Here is a 12419-nt window from a genome sequence, read left to right as displayed (position 1 = left end):
TTTCCAATTGCAGCATTTAATGTACGTGTGACACACAGGAAAAAAAGACCTTTGATACTGGCACTATTTACCTATCTGTCAGGTGTAAACATAGCTGGTGTAAGTGTACCCCAGCAGAGATTCACTGCTGGAATTACATGAGAAGAAATTGAGTGCTGACTTTATTGTCTTCCTTACTTGGAAAACACAATAAAAAAAGTGCAATTAAGGTGAAGCAAGCTGTTACTCAGCAAGTATAATAAAACGACAGGTTATGACTTTTTGCATAGTATTTAAATTCCATATATAAAAAAAATCATATGAATCTCCAGGTAAATATTACGTCATGCATATCAAAGAGAAACAATATATATTGAAATGTCCATAAAGAGCGTTACAACTTTCATACTCAGGTCTTCTACTGTGAAACAACAAATACAGTTCAGAATATACAGCACCATCCAATTGTATAAGCCTATCAATCTTCCTGTTTTTCATCATATTTCTCAGAAAATAAATGGATATGAAAATAAATATGGAGGAAATAAAGTGAATGCATGCTCATAATTTCTTGGTCGGGTGAGACCTGCAGTGTCACTGAAGTGAAGTCAGTCGTAAGATTCACCTGTACAACCCAGGGCTGCCAAGCCTCACGCATCTGGCGTATAACCCAACTTTCAGACGCTCACGCTCATGCAAGAAATCTTACAGAAAATCTATATTATTCCATTTTAAACCTAAAATTAGTTACATCAAAAGCCTTGGGAAGTTTGCAAATCCTACAGACATTACATACATGGAAATGCTGGTGCAGATTTCTCTCTACCTCACGCCAAAGTTGGCAACTCTGACAACCTTAGACTTCGTCTTCCCATGTCTGCAGTTCTTTTATTGCATCTCTAAGTTCTGCAGTATTATCCTGACCCTGCAGTAACCCTAACCTGTATCCAATGAAAGGAAAGTTAGTTGTTCTTCTGGAAAGATTCCCATGCAGTTGCCTGCAGAGCTTATCCAAATCTGTCATCAACCTGAATGATCTACACATGGTTAAAGCCACAGGGAGGTTTTTCAGATCCAAGTCCTCGCCGAGGTGCACAGTGAAATATTTGCTGCAGTTCAGCCCTTCCTTGGCCTGACTGGCAAGGACGTTGAGTGCTAAGGCGAACATGTCATCCACAGAAGCTGGAACTGTGAAATCAGCCAGGCCCGAGTCCGGCCTGCCCCCAGTGTTGCCTTGGCCCTTGGTGGTCGTGAAGACCACCCTTTCTGCAGACTTGATATGCTCGGTCAGCCAGCGAAGCAGACCTTTCTCAGCAACGCTCCTTCTTTGCCACACGTCTATGATGACATCGCAGCCGCAGTGCAACGTTAGGAACTCGGCCAAGGTGACTACTGCCCGCTGGAAAGCGCGGCTCTTTGCCGGATAGATGATGAGGACTGAGACATGGCCACTGTCTTCCAATAGTTTGGGGAACGGCGAGTAAGTGCCATGAGCTTTACCTAAAATGAGGTTGGAATAAAAACCGAACAAGTGGTAAGCGATGACCATGTAACTAAATATGCCCCAAAAAGTGTATCAATCCATTTATCTTATCTGCATGCCTGGTGGAAACCGCAAGACATCACTTACACAGCACAGAAATGCAGGCTGCTAACAACACCACAGCAAACGTAGCACAGCAGATTCCGATCCATAAAGAACTGCTGTTATCTGGCACTGAGGTAAAAAAAAGGATTTTTTTTTTATTAGCATTTGTGCATCAGAAACATGTGGGAAAGATCTCGGAAGGATGAAGCTACCGTTGGTTGAGGATGCTAAACCTTCCATGCTGCAGGAGACTTCAACAGAGGCCTGAGGGCGGCTTGTGTCCGGCTGCACCTGAAATTAAGATTTGAGTTTGCAGAAACGTAATAGTTTCACGTTACAAAGATTAGCACTGACAGGAGAACGGTCTGGCCTTAAATTTAAGTTAGTGTGTTGTTAAAGTACTGACCACAACCATGAGAGACTCACACGTCCCCGTGAAGTTCAGAGTTTCAGACCACCTGGCCTCATCATTCCCCTGTAGAACACAAAACTTTAGATACAGTGTCTCTAATGGGACAATCAGAGCAAGCGCAAGATGACACGCTGAGCAGGAAATACATTTATTAACGAGAGAAATGAAAATGGAAAAACAAGTCTTTTACTTACTGTATTACACTCTTTGGCATTGATAATGTTTTCTTCTCGACCACTCAATCTCAACAACAGAATCAGATACTTGTTAATGTATGGGCTTGAAGTAAAACTTATTTTTACTTCATTTTTTAAAACAGCTGTGGTTATATTAGGTTCCCAGAGAGATCCTACAGAAACAGATAGAACCTACAGTTACCATTAATGTCACAGGTGACAAACACAGTAAATTGCATACTTCAGTTCATACATTAAGAGACGGATACATCGACGTTGACTTTTACCTTTTTTAATACAGGACTCACAATATTTCATTTTTTCTGTGTGACAACCTGGATTGTTTGTATCAAGGAAAAACAAAGAAAAATTTCTGTAATATTCTTCCAGAACTGCGTTCATATCCCCCAGAGTCACATTGCCTGAAAGCATTTTATCATTTAAAAGTAAAACACTTAGATACTCAAGAGGATGGTAGTTAGAAGGAATGAGAAATAACACACCACTTGTTTCAAAAATGGCTGTCTCTGAAACAGGTTCGCTTCCAATCATTGGGGGTGGGAGGTTGCTGCCCGTGATAACGTAGTCTTTTTCTGGCTCTGCAACAAACTCAGTAAAGTGGAACCATAACTACAAAGGGAAGGAGAAAACACAAAATTATAGTAAGTCACAATAGAGTTGGTACGCCTTGTAGCTCTGATTTTAAAAATGGAGTATTTCTTATTTCATTTTATTTTTAAATTAAATTAGGGTGGATCTCTCTTACCTTCTCGTAGCCCGACGTATTCACTGCACTGATTGGAGGGTGATACTCACAGCAGTAAGGAACCTCGTTAATGTTGAGCCATGTGCCAGTAAGGTAGACATTGCTTTCTACAAAAAAAAATAAAGTATTTCTAAATAAAATTAACCCTAGCGTTGTATCTACTGAAAAATACCATGTCGATATAGTTTTGGCAGCTTGCCAAATATGTGAGAATCATTTAGTAGAAGATTGAGCGGGGGGGGGGGGGGCAGGGGCAAGGGCAGGGGCAGGGGCGGCATGGTGGTGCAGTGGTTAGCACTGTTGCCTCACACCTCTGGGACCCGGGTTCAAGTCTCCGTCTGGGTCACACGTGTGTGGAGTTTGCATGTTCTCCCCATGTCGTCGTGGGGTTTCCTCCAGGTACTCCCGTTTCCAAAAACTAATTGGACTGTGGGGGGCTAATTGGAGTCACTAAATTGCCCATAGGTGTGCATGTGTGAATGGATGGTGTGTGAGTGTGCCCTGCAATGGGCTGGCCTCCCTGCCTCGTGCCCATTGCTTCCGGGATAGGCTCCGGACCCCCGCAATCCAATAGGATAAGCGGTTTGGAAAATGGATGGATGGATGAGCAGGGGGCACCAAAGTACTGTCCCACATAACCGCCACGCATCACACCACCACATACAATTTATCCACGTGTACTTTGCGCATAATTACTGCCTGTCTCTTTTACATTGATTATATATTACGTCTTGTATCACAAAGCAGGATTTCTTGCTTAGCCAGATTACATTTAGTCTGGACTAAATGTAAGTGGACTAAAATAAAGTGCATTTAAACTGGGGTAAATGAAATATGACAAGTTATCCTGGTTCATGATACAGGCTCCTGCTCAGGGAGTTGCTATAGTCTTGTTGTGCTGTTATGCACAATGACAACTAAAGAACTGAATTGAATTTAAGTAAAATTAAATATTTTGCACATTTACATGAATAACAAGAAGCTCTTACTATCTATGTTGATGGCCCAACTGATATTCAGCAGTAGTTCAGAGTGTCCAAGGCGGGTGTCACAGCTTTCAATGAGCGATACGTTGAGGTTTAGCATCGCAGACGGGGAACCCACAGGCTCATTGAACCATTCTTGGTGAATACCTACGGTGACGTCACACGCAACGTCATTCCTCTGAGAATAACTTAAAAAGTCCAACCTCTTAGTCGCGTATCATTATTATGTTGATGACCAGTATCCGAGTCCGCTCCGGAGTTTGGACCAAAAAACATGATGTCGCTGTAAATCAAACCTGCTGACTTCCATTACCAGTGTTGTCATGTATTCAGAAAGTGGTAATCAACTGCAATACAAAACATTTAACAGTGACGGAAACACGCATCATGGTATATACATTTTTTGTTCATTTCACATGATATTCGAGGATATTCGTGAAATCCTAAGAACCTACAGTTTAATTAATTTCAGTTGCCTGTGCATATGATGCGTTCTTCAATCCCACGTTCGTTAATTAACACGGTTACAACCCCCATTCCCCCATAATTTACGCACATACCCGTTAGTACCCAATGGAGGATAACTCTTACATGCTAGTAACGGTTACACAGGAAAATTATTGTTAACATTTCTTACCAAAATATTGAAATCGAATTAATCCAACATTTTCACTTCAGATTTTCATGCATCTTTGACGGTGCAATAATTGGCTAAATATTGCTCACACAATATTAAATAGACAACCCACAATGTATGTTTAAAAATGCACGACTAATTGAAAACAGTGCAGATAATACCTCACCCTCTCTTTTCACACAGGATACGTTCTGAAAAAAAGACCAAAATAATTCTTAAAGATTATTTGTTGACATATAACAACTATCTTTTATAATCATACTGGACAAAATACTTAATTACCACTTGCGGGTGTGCATAATAAGTGTGTATCCATGCAAACACCGAAAAGAGCATCACCCAGTCCTTGCCAAACATTTTCAGGCTTCGTCTCCCGTTAGACGCACTTCTCTGCCGGCCGCATATTGGCGAGTGCAGCATTTGTGTGCACAGAGGTTTACGGCTAGAAACTCCGCCTCCACTACAGTGGAGCTGCCGTACATAGCAGAATAACACGGTATGTGACTTTAAGTAAAGTACATTTGCTTGCTAGATACTTGTCTGGACAAATAGGTGTTTCCTGTGAAAAGTACTCTTTCTCTGGAATAAGTATTATCAATGTCCAGTTTTACTTTCCATAGCTGCACTTGGTAACCTCTCAGTCTCAACTATAGCGAAAGACAGGCTTTAATCATATTTTTAGCTGCGTTGTGAAATATTCCGCTTAATAATGATATTATTCTGTAGAGGCCTATTCATGGATCTCGCGTATGCACATTAATGCATGTAATGCCGTAGATAACATATTAACAATTCTTTTTTGGTATGTGGAATGTAAGTGTGAGCCAGTGAGGCGGGCCTTACGGAAAGTCTGCTTGGCTCTTCAGTACGCAGCTTGTTGTAAGTCTGTAAGCGAACTAATTAAACGAAGTTAGTGAACAGATCACGCAAGTCAGAATATAGTCTTTAAGACGTTCAAACTAGGCTATGCAAAATGGTATTATAAGACCCAGTACTATATTATCAGTTCATTTATGTGCATGAAATTTTCTGCAGTGAACCCAGAACGAATTCACACAGCTCTGGCACAGTAAAAATAGTAACTGTAATACGAAACTACATATGTAGCATAATTAAAACAGGATGGACGACTAACCATATAGAACTGTAACACAAACATAGCGCTCATATAAACTTACATTAGCCACTTGCAAAATAATAAAACAACAACAATAATAATAAACCGAAATCTCGCTAAAAGTCTATGGATTTTTAACTCCCTGACATATTGCAAGTTTTGGCATTTGCAGCTGAGCGCAAAAATATGCTTGTTAAAGCCTTGTGTCTTGTTCTTATTTGAAATAAACTATATAGTTATTTCTGAAAATATTTCCGTAGGACTTGTTAATCGTGGAGAATTTACGGCTGGGTTAAAGAGGAATTTATATTCCACATGTTTCTCGGCTATAACTGTGCTTGCACTGCAGTGTTTGTCTTGTGTGTACGGGTTGCGCAATACTTATGTAAAAGGCTGCATATATGTATTTTGTTTAATGTATTTTTTTGTACGTATACCTCAAAACCGTTCCTTTGAAGTGCGGACCCATCAAAGAAAAGTTCGACTGAGCCAGTACGAGGAATACAAGCGAGACAATATGTTTCCTACAAAACTGTCAAGTGGAGTGAATCAGCTACATAAAAAGTTGACACGGCGATGTTTCCTTGCTAAGCCAAGCGGGCGGATACTTTGCAGTTATTATAGCACCTGGCCAGCGGCAAAGAAGAGCCCGTCTTTTGACTACGTTATTGTGGGGGCCGGCTCTGCTGGTTGTGTACTGGCAAACAGGCTTTCCGAAAATAAGGATGAATCAGTGCTCCTTCTCGAGGCTGGTCCCAAGGATTTATTTCTCAACAGCACCCGATTGTCCTGGAAGATACACATGCCAGCAGCACTTACATACAACCTCTGCAATGACAAGTACAACTGGTTCTACCACACTACACGGCAGAGACACATGGATGGACGGGTGATGTACTGGCCCCGCGGTCGTGTGTGGGGAGGCTCCTCTTCCCTCAACGCCATGGTCTACATCCGAGGTCATGCTGAAGACTACAACCGATGGCACCGAGAGGGTGCCACTGGCTGGAACTATGAGCACTGCTTGCCTTACTTTAAGAAGGCCCAGACTCATGAGCTGGGCGCAGACCGGTATCGGGGGGGTTCTGGGCCTCTACATGTTTCCCGGGGAAAGACAGACCACCCGCTGCACCATGCCTTCATTCAGGCTGGTCAGCAAGCTGGATATCCCTTCACAGATGACATGAACGGCTACCAGCAGGAGGGAGTAGGGTGGATGGACATGACCATCTATAAAGGTACAGAGGCTTCTTTGCGTAAACATGACCCTTGCAAACCAGTCAACCCAGATGTCTCTAAATATCCCTTAACAGTCCCAATGAAGGTGCAGTTTCTCCACAGCCTGACACCTCACAGCATGCAGACATTTGATTTCTGATATAATACAAGTGCCTGGAGTTCTGGCTTTTTGGACCTTTTGCCTGTGTGAGACAGTAATGCAATCAGTGTCCTGTACCCCCCCCCCCCCCCCGCCCCACCCTTTCAGGAAAGCGATGGAGCACAGCTAGTGCCTACTTGCGCCCTGTGTTAGCCAGACCAAACCTGACAGCACAGGTCCGATGCCTGACCACCAAGATCTTGTTCCAGGGCAGCAAAGCCATTGGGGTTGAGTATATACAGAATGGAGAGAAGAAAAAGGTATTTCTGATGATGATGATGAATTGGAAAAATATACTCAGTGACAAAAAAGTTAAGCACCCAAACGTGGTGGAAATTAAATGAATCTGCATGTGGTGAAAGGTCATGTGACTGTATCACAATGATTATAATATCAGATAAAATGGACAACAGAGTTGGCAGTATGGGCACACTGCTGGTCTTATGTCAGTAGGTTGTGCCCCCCCCCCAGGCTTGGAAACATGTGGTGATATAGTGCATGAAGGCATGTTGGCCCACAACTGTTATAAATGGCCCTCGAGATCCTGCAGATTGGCACTGGGTCTGAGTTGACGTCCGAGCTGGTCTCACACATGTTTATTTGGGGAAAGATCGGGAGACCTGGCTGGCCACGGGAGGACCTCAACATTATGCAGGCAGTCCATAGACACGTCTGTTATGTGTGGTCGGGTGTTGTCTTGTTGAAAGATGTCACTGACATAGCACTGTGCCATCAGGGTCCCCCGAATCACTACCAGAGATGACCTGGAGTTATACCCTATGGCTCCCCACACCATGATGTCATACCCAATGCCTCCCCACACCATGATGTCATACCCAATGGCTCCCCACACCATGATGTCATACCCAATGCCTCCCCACACCATGATGTCATACCCTATGGCTCCCCACACCATGATGTCATACCCTATGGCTCCCCACACCATGATGTCATACCCTATGGCTCCCCACACCATGATGTCATACCCTATGGCTCTCACACCATGATGTCATACCCTATGGCTCCCCATACCATGATGTCATACCCTATGGCTCCCCACACCATGATGTCATACCCTATGGCTCCCCACACCATGATGTCATACCCTATGGCTCCCCACACCATGATGTCATACCCTATGGCTCTCACACCATGATGTCATACCCTATGGCTCCCCATACCATGATGTCATACCCTATGGCTCCCCACACCATGATGTCATACCCTGTGGCTCTCGCACCATGATGTGGGGAACCTTCATGACGTGTGTGGGTGCCTTCACATGCCCATTGGTTCCAACATCGGTGACTGTGACATCTGCATGCCCACATGCCAGGTAACTGCACAATATGGCCACCTGGCCTCATGCAAACCCACAATCAAATTCTGCCAAGTGCTGGTGATGCTGCGCCTCTGTGTCTGGTGACTAGACGTGCCAGCTCCAGGTGTTAAAATCGAACCATTACTTCTGGGTGTATAACGTTTTTTGTCACTGAGTGTTTACAGTTTACATCAGGGGTGGGGAACCTGATCCAGGGAGAGCTGGTGTGGGTGCAGGTTTTATCGATGACCTCTCAATCGGCCAATCATAAAGCAGTGGTTCTCAACTCCGGTCTCTGTCCAACTCTGTCATTAGCTGATTGAGAGGTCATCCCAAAAACCCGCACCTACACAGGCTCTCCATGGATCTGTATACCACTTCCTTTTATGGCTATTTTAATAACGGTTAATTATGGTTAATAGTTAATTGTCAATATGGAAATGAGTGTGAGAGGAGAATCCGTATTTTTCCTTTTGGTTACTTTATTAAAGGCTTCCTTTGTGTGCTGTAGGTATGGTACAGCTGGTGTTTACGCTTATCAGAGCTCCTCTTTGGCTTTGTGGGTGGCACTAAGGTGTGCTGCTGTTTGCTGTTCATGCTTAGGCGTTTGCTGAAAAACAGGTCATTCTGAGCGGAGGTGCCATCAACTCGCCACAGGTCCTTATGCTGTCTGGGGTGGGAAACGCAGATGACTTGAAAAAACTTGACATTCCTATTGTGTCACATCTCCCAGGTGATTTCCGTCTTTTCCCCCATCACATGATCCTTTGTTCTTTAACATGAGACCTGGGCAAATTCTGATTCACGGCCACGTCCAGCCCGCTGAGCTATTTTTACTGCACCAAGAAATCATGAAAATGAATTAGAAAGTTGTGTGTTCAGATGCCACGAATAATCAGAAATGCCATCGCTACTTCCATTCCAACATGCCTTTCTGAAAAATTTTAAACTGAGAAGAAGAAGAATGTCAAACAAATTTAACAAGCTTTCTATTGTAGTATGGGGCACGACAATAATCGTAAAAACAGCTCCTACTGACATGGTTAAGCTTGCATTCGACCCTCACAGAAAACAATTGCCAGGCCTGATGTACCAGAAATGATGTACAAGTTGGACTCATTAATTCAGCTCCAGAAACATCGCTTTAGCATTCAAAGATATTTTTAAAGGCTTTACTTTGAGTTTCTATTAGAAATAAACCAAAGAACAAATGTACTGTAATTGATTAACGTCAGATCTTCAGGACTCAGGACAAAGTCTAACTTCCTGCTAGCTGACAAGTGGGCACACGATGGCCTGATCAGGTCTGGAAAAATATGCAGACGCTCCTCGGTTTCTGATGGTCCATGTTACGATATTTCGATTTTACGATGGTTAAATGTCCTTCACTTTCAGTACATTATTCAATAAATTCCATGAGATATTCAACACTTTATTATAAAATAGGCTTCTTTTTTTAACCTTGAGATATTTTTGTCTTACAATAGGTGTGTCGGAATGTAACTCCATCCATAACTCAGGGAGAAGCTGTTTTTCAATATTAGTTCCTAACAATGTTGAAAAATTAATCGTACAGGTTTCACGCTCCTTTCTAAAATGAGCCCTGGCTTCCTTTGTGAAGGTGTTGGCAGTAACCTACAGGACCACATGGAGATTTATGTTCAGCAGGAGTGCACCAAGCCCATCACCCTCTACAAGGCCCAAAAGCTTCCTTATATGATGAAAATTGGCCTAGAGTGGCTTCTAAAGCAAACAGGTACAGCTGGGTGGGGGATCAAGCAAGTGTGACACAGTAGAGAATAGTTTAACCTCTAACTCTGTTCTTAAGTAGTTTAGCTGATTTTCATCTCTATTTTCTTCTGCCTTATCATTTTATTCACAGGATCTGAAGAAAAAAAAAAACACCCGTTCATGATTTTGATTTTCGCATAAGATAATTATGATGCATAAACTGCTCAGAACATCCAATGGCTTGCTCACATTTCTCACTTTCTGTTTTTGAAGTTGACCTTTCATCCCGGGTGTCTCTTAGGGTACGGTGCCACTGCACACTTGGAGAGCGGGGGTTTCATCCGAAGCCGTGCCGGTGTCTCCCACCCCGATGTTCAGTTCCACTTCCTCCCATCCATGGTAGTAGACCATGGGCGTGCCAAGTCCAAAATGGAAGCCTTCCAAGTCAGTGACCTTTGTTTGACAGCTGAAAAGCTGTGGACTTATTGGGAAAATGTGACTTTTAATGCTCATTTTTAATGCGCGATGCTAAAGGAAAGCTGCCTTTCTACCTTTATCTTCCTTCCCACTGAGATAAAGATGGGTGATTGGTAGCTTAACTTCAGAAACGACAAACTTCTCATATTGCTCCAATTTTAATATTATAGGTTCATGTTGGACCAATGAGAAGCACCAGTAAAGGATCGATTAAGTTGAAGAGCAAGAACCCTCTGGAACACCCAATCATAGAGCCCAACTACCTTTCCACAGGTAAAAGGAGCTAAAAACGAGCCTGCTTTGTGTTCCATGTGCCCGTATTCTTCAGTGAGGTCCTGTTTGGATGCATTTCTGTTATTCTCAGAGGAGGATGTGTGGGAGTTCAGAGAGTGTGTGAAGCTGTCCAGGGAGATCTTCGCACAAAGGGCCTTCGATGAGTTCCGTGGACGGGAGCTGTTACCAGGCAGCCAGGTGCAGTCGGACAGGGAGATCGACGCTTTCGTGAGACAGAAAGCGGAGAGTGCCTACCACCCCTCCTGTACTTGCAAGATGGGTCAGCCCACAGACCCAATGGCGGTGGTGGACCCCGAGGCAAGGGTGCTGGGTGTGGAGAACCTGCGAGTGGTCGACGCGTCCATAATGCCCAGCATGGTGAGCGGGAATCTCAACGCCCCCACCATCATGATTGCGGAAAAGGCCGCTGATGCCATCAAGGGCGTCCCGACGCTGCATGATCCAGGCGTCCCTGTGTACCAGCCACCGACCACGGAAAGGCAGCAGTGAGCATGAGGACAAGGGAACGACAGCGCTGTCTAGGCCGTGGTTATTTTTCAACACTAACTCTGGGGACTATGACATCTTAATACTAGCTTTAATTTTTTTCTTTGTAATTTTATAATATATTATAATTGAAATTATTATAAACTGTACGTTATCTTTAAGGATTGCATCTCAAATAGGGAAGACTATGTGCCTTAGAAAATGTAGGGTATTTCAAATCTGTGAATGCTGCTACTAAGAGAAACATATCACACATGATTTTAATATTTATGATATATACACAACAATTAATGGGGTAAGAACTGGAAACGTCTTAAAATTGCATATGAGTGTGTGTAAGCTATTAACTATGTTTACTGATTTTTGAGTAATTTTCATCTTTCAGTACTTATCTAAGAACATTTTCTTGTTTTTACTAATGAATAATTGAACCTCACAGTATTATAACTTAATTATGCAGTAGCAGAATGAGCCATTATGTGTAATTTATTTTCTAATAAATTTTATTAATTGTCTATAAAATCATTGTCATACATAACAGAACCTGTTTTTTTGCAATGTGTGGACACACACACACACACACACACTCGCAAATATATTGCTTCAGAATGTGATTGGAACTTTACCCAACTTTTTATAAAAGTGATGTTAAAACAGATCTTGCGATTACAGTGATGGTGCCCAAACCTCCATAAATCAGTATCTCTTTTGTGTTTTTTCCATGCTCTGTAGTTTTCAGTGGCATCTATCACTGCTGTAAAACAGCTACTTACCTGTTTACACAGATATCCTAAGTAAATGAAATGAAATGATGTATATAAGTAAACTGGCACTTGCTGGTATTAGAAGACAATATGGGGGAGACCCTCAGTATGCAGGATGTTTATATGTGGCCTTGTAATGTGATGTTATTCATCAGTCAGAAAATTCCACTCTGTGCCTTTAAATGAGACAGGACCTTTCCAAAGTGCTCACTCAGAGCAAATGAAAATGGGCTTTTCCTTACATGGTAACGTTTAGTGCAAACTGTGAACGCACAACACAACACAGCGTGCAATGAATGAACACATC

General features: G+C 42.8%; 2 protein-coding genes across 4 annotated transcripts; one reads left to right on the top strand and one right to left on the bottom strand.

Moving 5' to 3' along the window:
- On the bottom strand, nt 1–4964 carry LOC125745208 (interleukin-17 receptor B). 3 transcript variants are annotated; one of them, XM_049017810.1, is made up of 11 exons: nt 4827–4964; nt 4711–4735; nt 3911–4054; nt 2922–3028; nt 2659–2785; nt 2443–2490; nt 2174–2328; nt 1974–2042; nt 1780–1858; nt 1610–1696; nt 1–1479 (listed from the first exon to the last, which is right to left on the bottom strand). In XM_049017810.1, exons 1-11 carry the CDS (start codon nt 4962–4964, stop codon nt 836–838), a joined length of 1623 nt encoding a protein of 540 aa, XP_048873767.1. In that variant the 3' UTR covers nt 1–835. The 3 variants fall into 3 exon arrangements, with proteins under 3 accessions (XP_048873767.1, XP_048873768.1, XP_048873769.1); XM_049017811.1 differs by having other exon boundaries at nt 3911–4254; nt 4827–4939; XM_049017812.1 differs by having other exon boundaries at nt 4706–4735; nt 4827–4931.
- Nucleotides 4926–11857, top strand: chdh (choline dehydrogenase). The gene is made up of 8 exons (XM_049017809.1): nt 4926–5040; nt 6120–6899; nt 7148–7299; nt 8964–9093; nt 9982–10116; nt 10393–10535; nt 10739–10841; nt 10933–11857. The coding sequence occupies exons 2-8, from the start codon at nt 6179–6181 to the stop codon at nt 11349–11351; spliced, it is 1803 nt and encodes a 600-aa protein (XP_048873766.1). The 5' UTR covers nt 4926–5040; nt 6120–6178; the 3' UTR covers nt 11352–11857.
- Nucleotides 11858–12419: the final 562 nt, after the last annotated feature.

The sequence above is a fragment of the Brienomyrus brachyistius genome, chromosome 6 (genome assembly GCF_023856365.1).
Source record: "Brienomyrus brachyistius isolate T26 chromosome 6, BBRACH_0.4, whole genome shotgun sequence".
Classification (NCBI taxonomy): domain Eukaryota; kingdom Metazoa; phylum Chordata; class Actinopteri; order Osteoglossiformes; family Mormyridae; genus Brienomyrus; species Brienomyrus brachyistius.
Note: the sequence above shows the minus strand (reverse complement) of the source record. Positions and strands in the feature narration are given on the sequence as shown.

Bases quoted from the DNA above. Each gene is read 5' to 3' on its own strand.
- LOC125745208 (XM_049017810.1), bottom strand. From the start codon at position 4,964: ATGCTGCACTCGCCAATATGCGGCCGGCAGAGAAGTGCGTCTAACGGG. The intron at 4,055-4,710 runs GTGAGGTATTAT...ACGTCACCGTAG, and splicing joins ATCCTGTGTGAAAAGAGAGG to GTATTCACCAAGAATGGTTC. The intron at 2,329-2,442 runs GTAAAAGTCAAC...CTGTTTCTGTAG, and splicing joins TGAGTCCTGTATTAAAAAAG to GATCTCTCTGGGAACCTAAT.
- chdh (XM_049017809.1), top strand. From the start codon at position 6,179: ATGTTTCCTACAAAACTGTCAAGTGGAGTGAATCAGCTACATAAAAAG. The intron at 9,094-9,981 runs GTGATTTCCGTC...TCCTTTGTGAAG, and splicing joins TATTGTGTCACATCTCCCAG to GTGTTGGCAGTAACCTACAG. The intron at 10,536-10,738 runs GTCAGTGACCTT...TTAATATTATAG, and splicing joins CCAAAATGGAAGCCTTCCAA to GTTCATGTTGGACCAATGAG.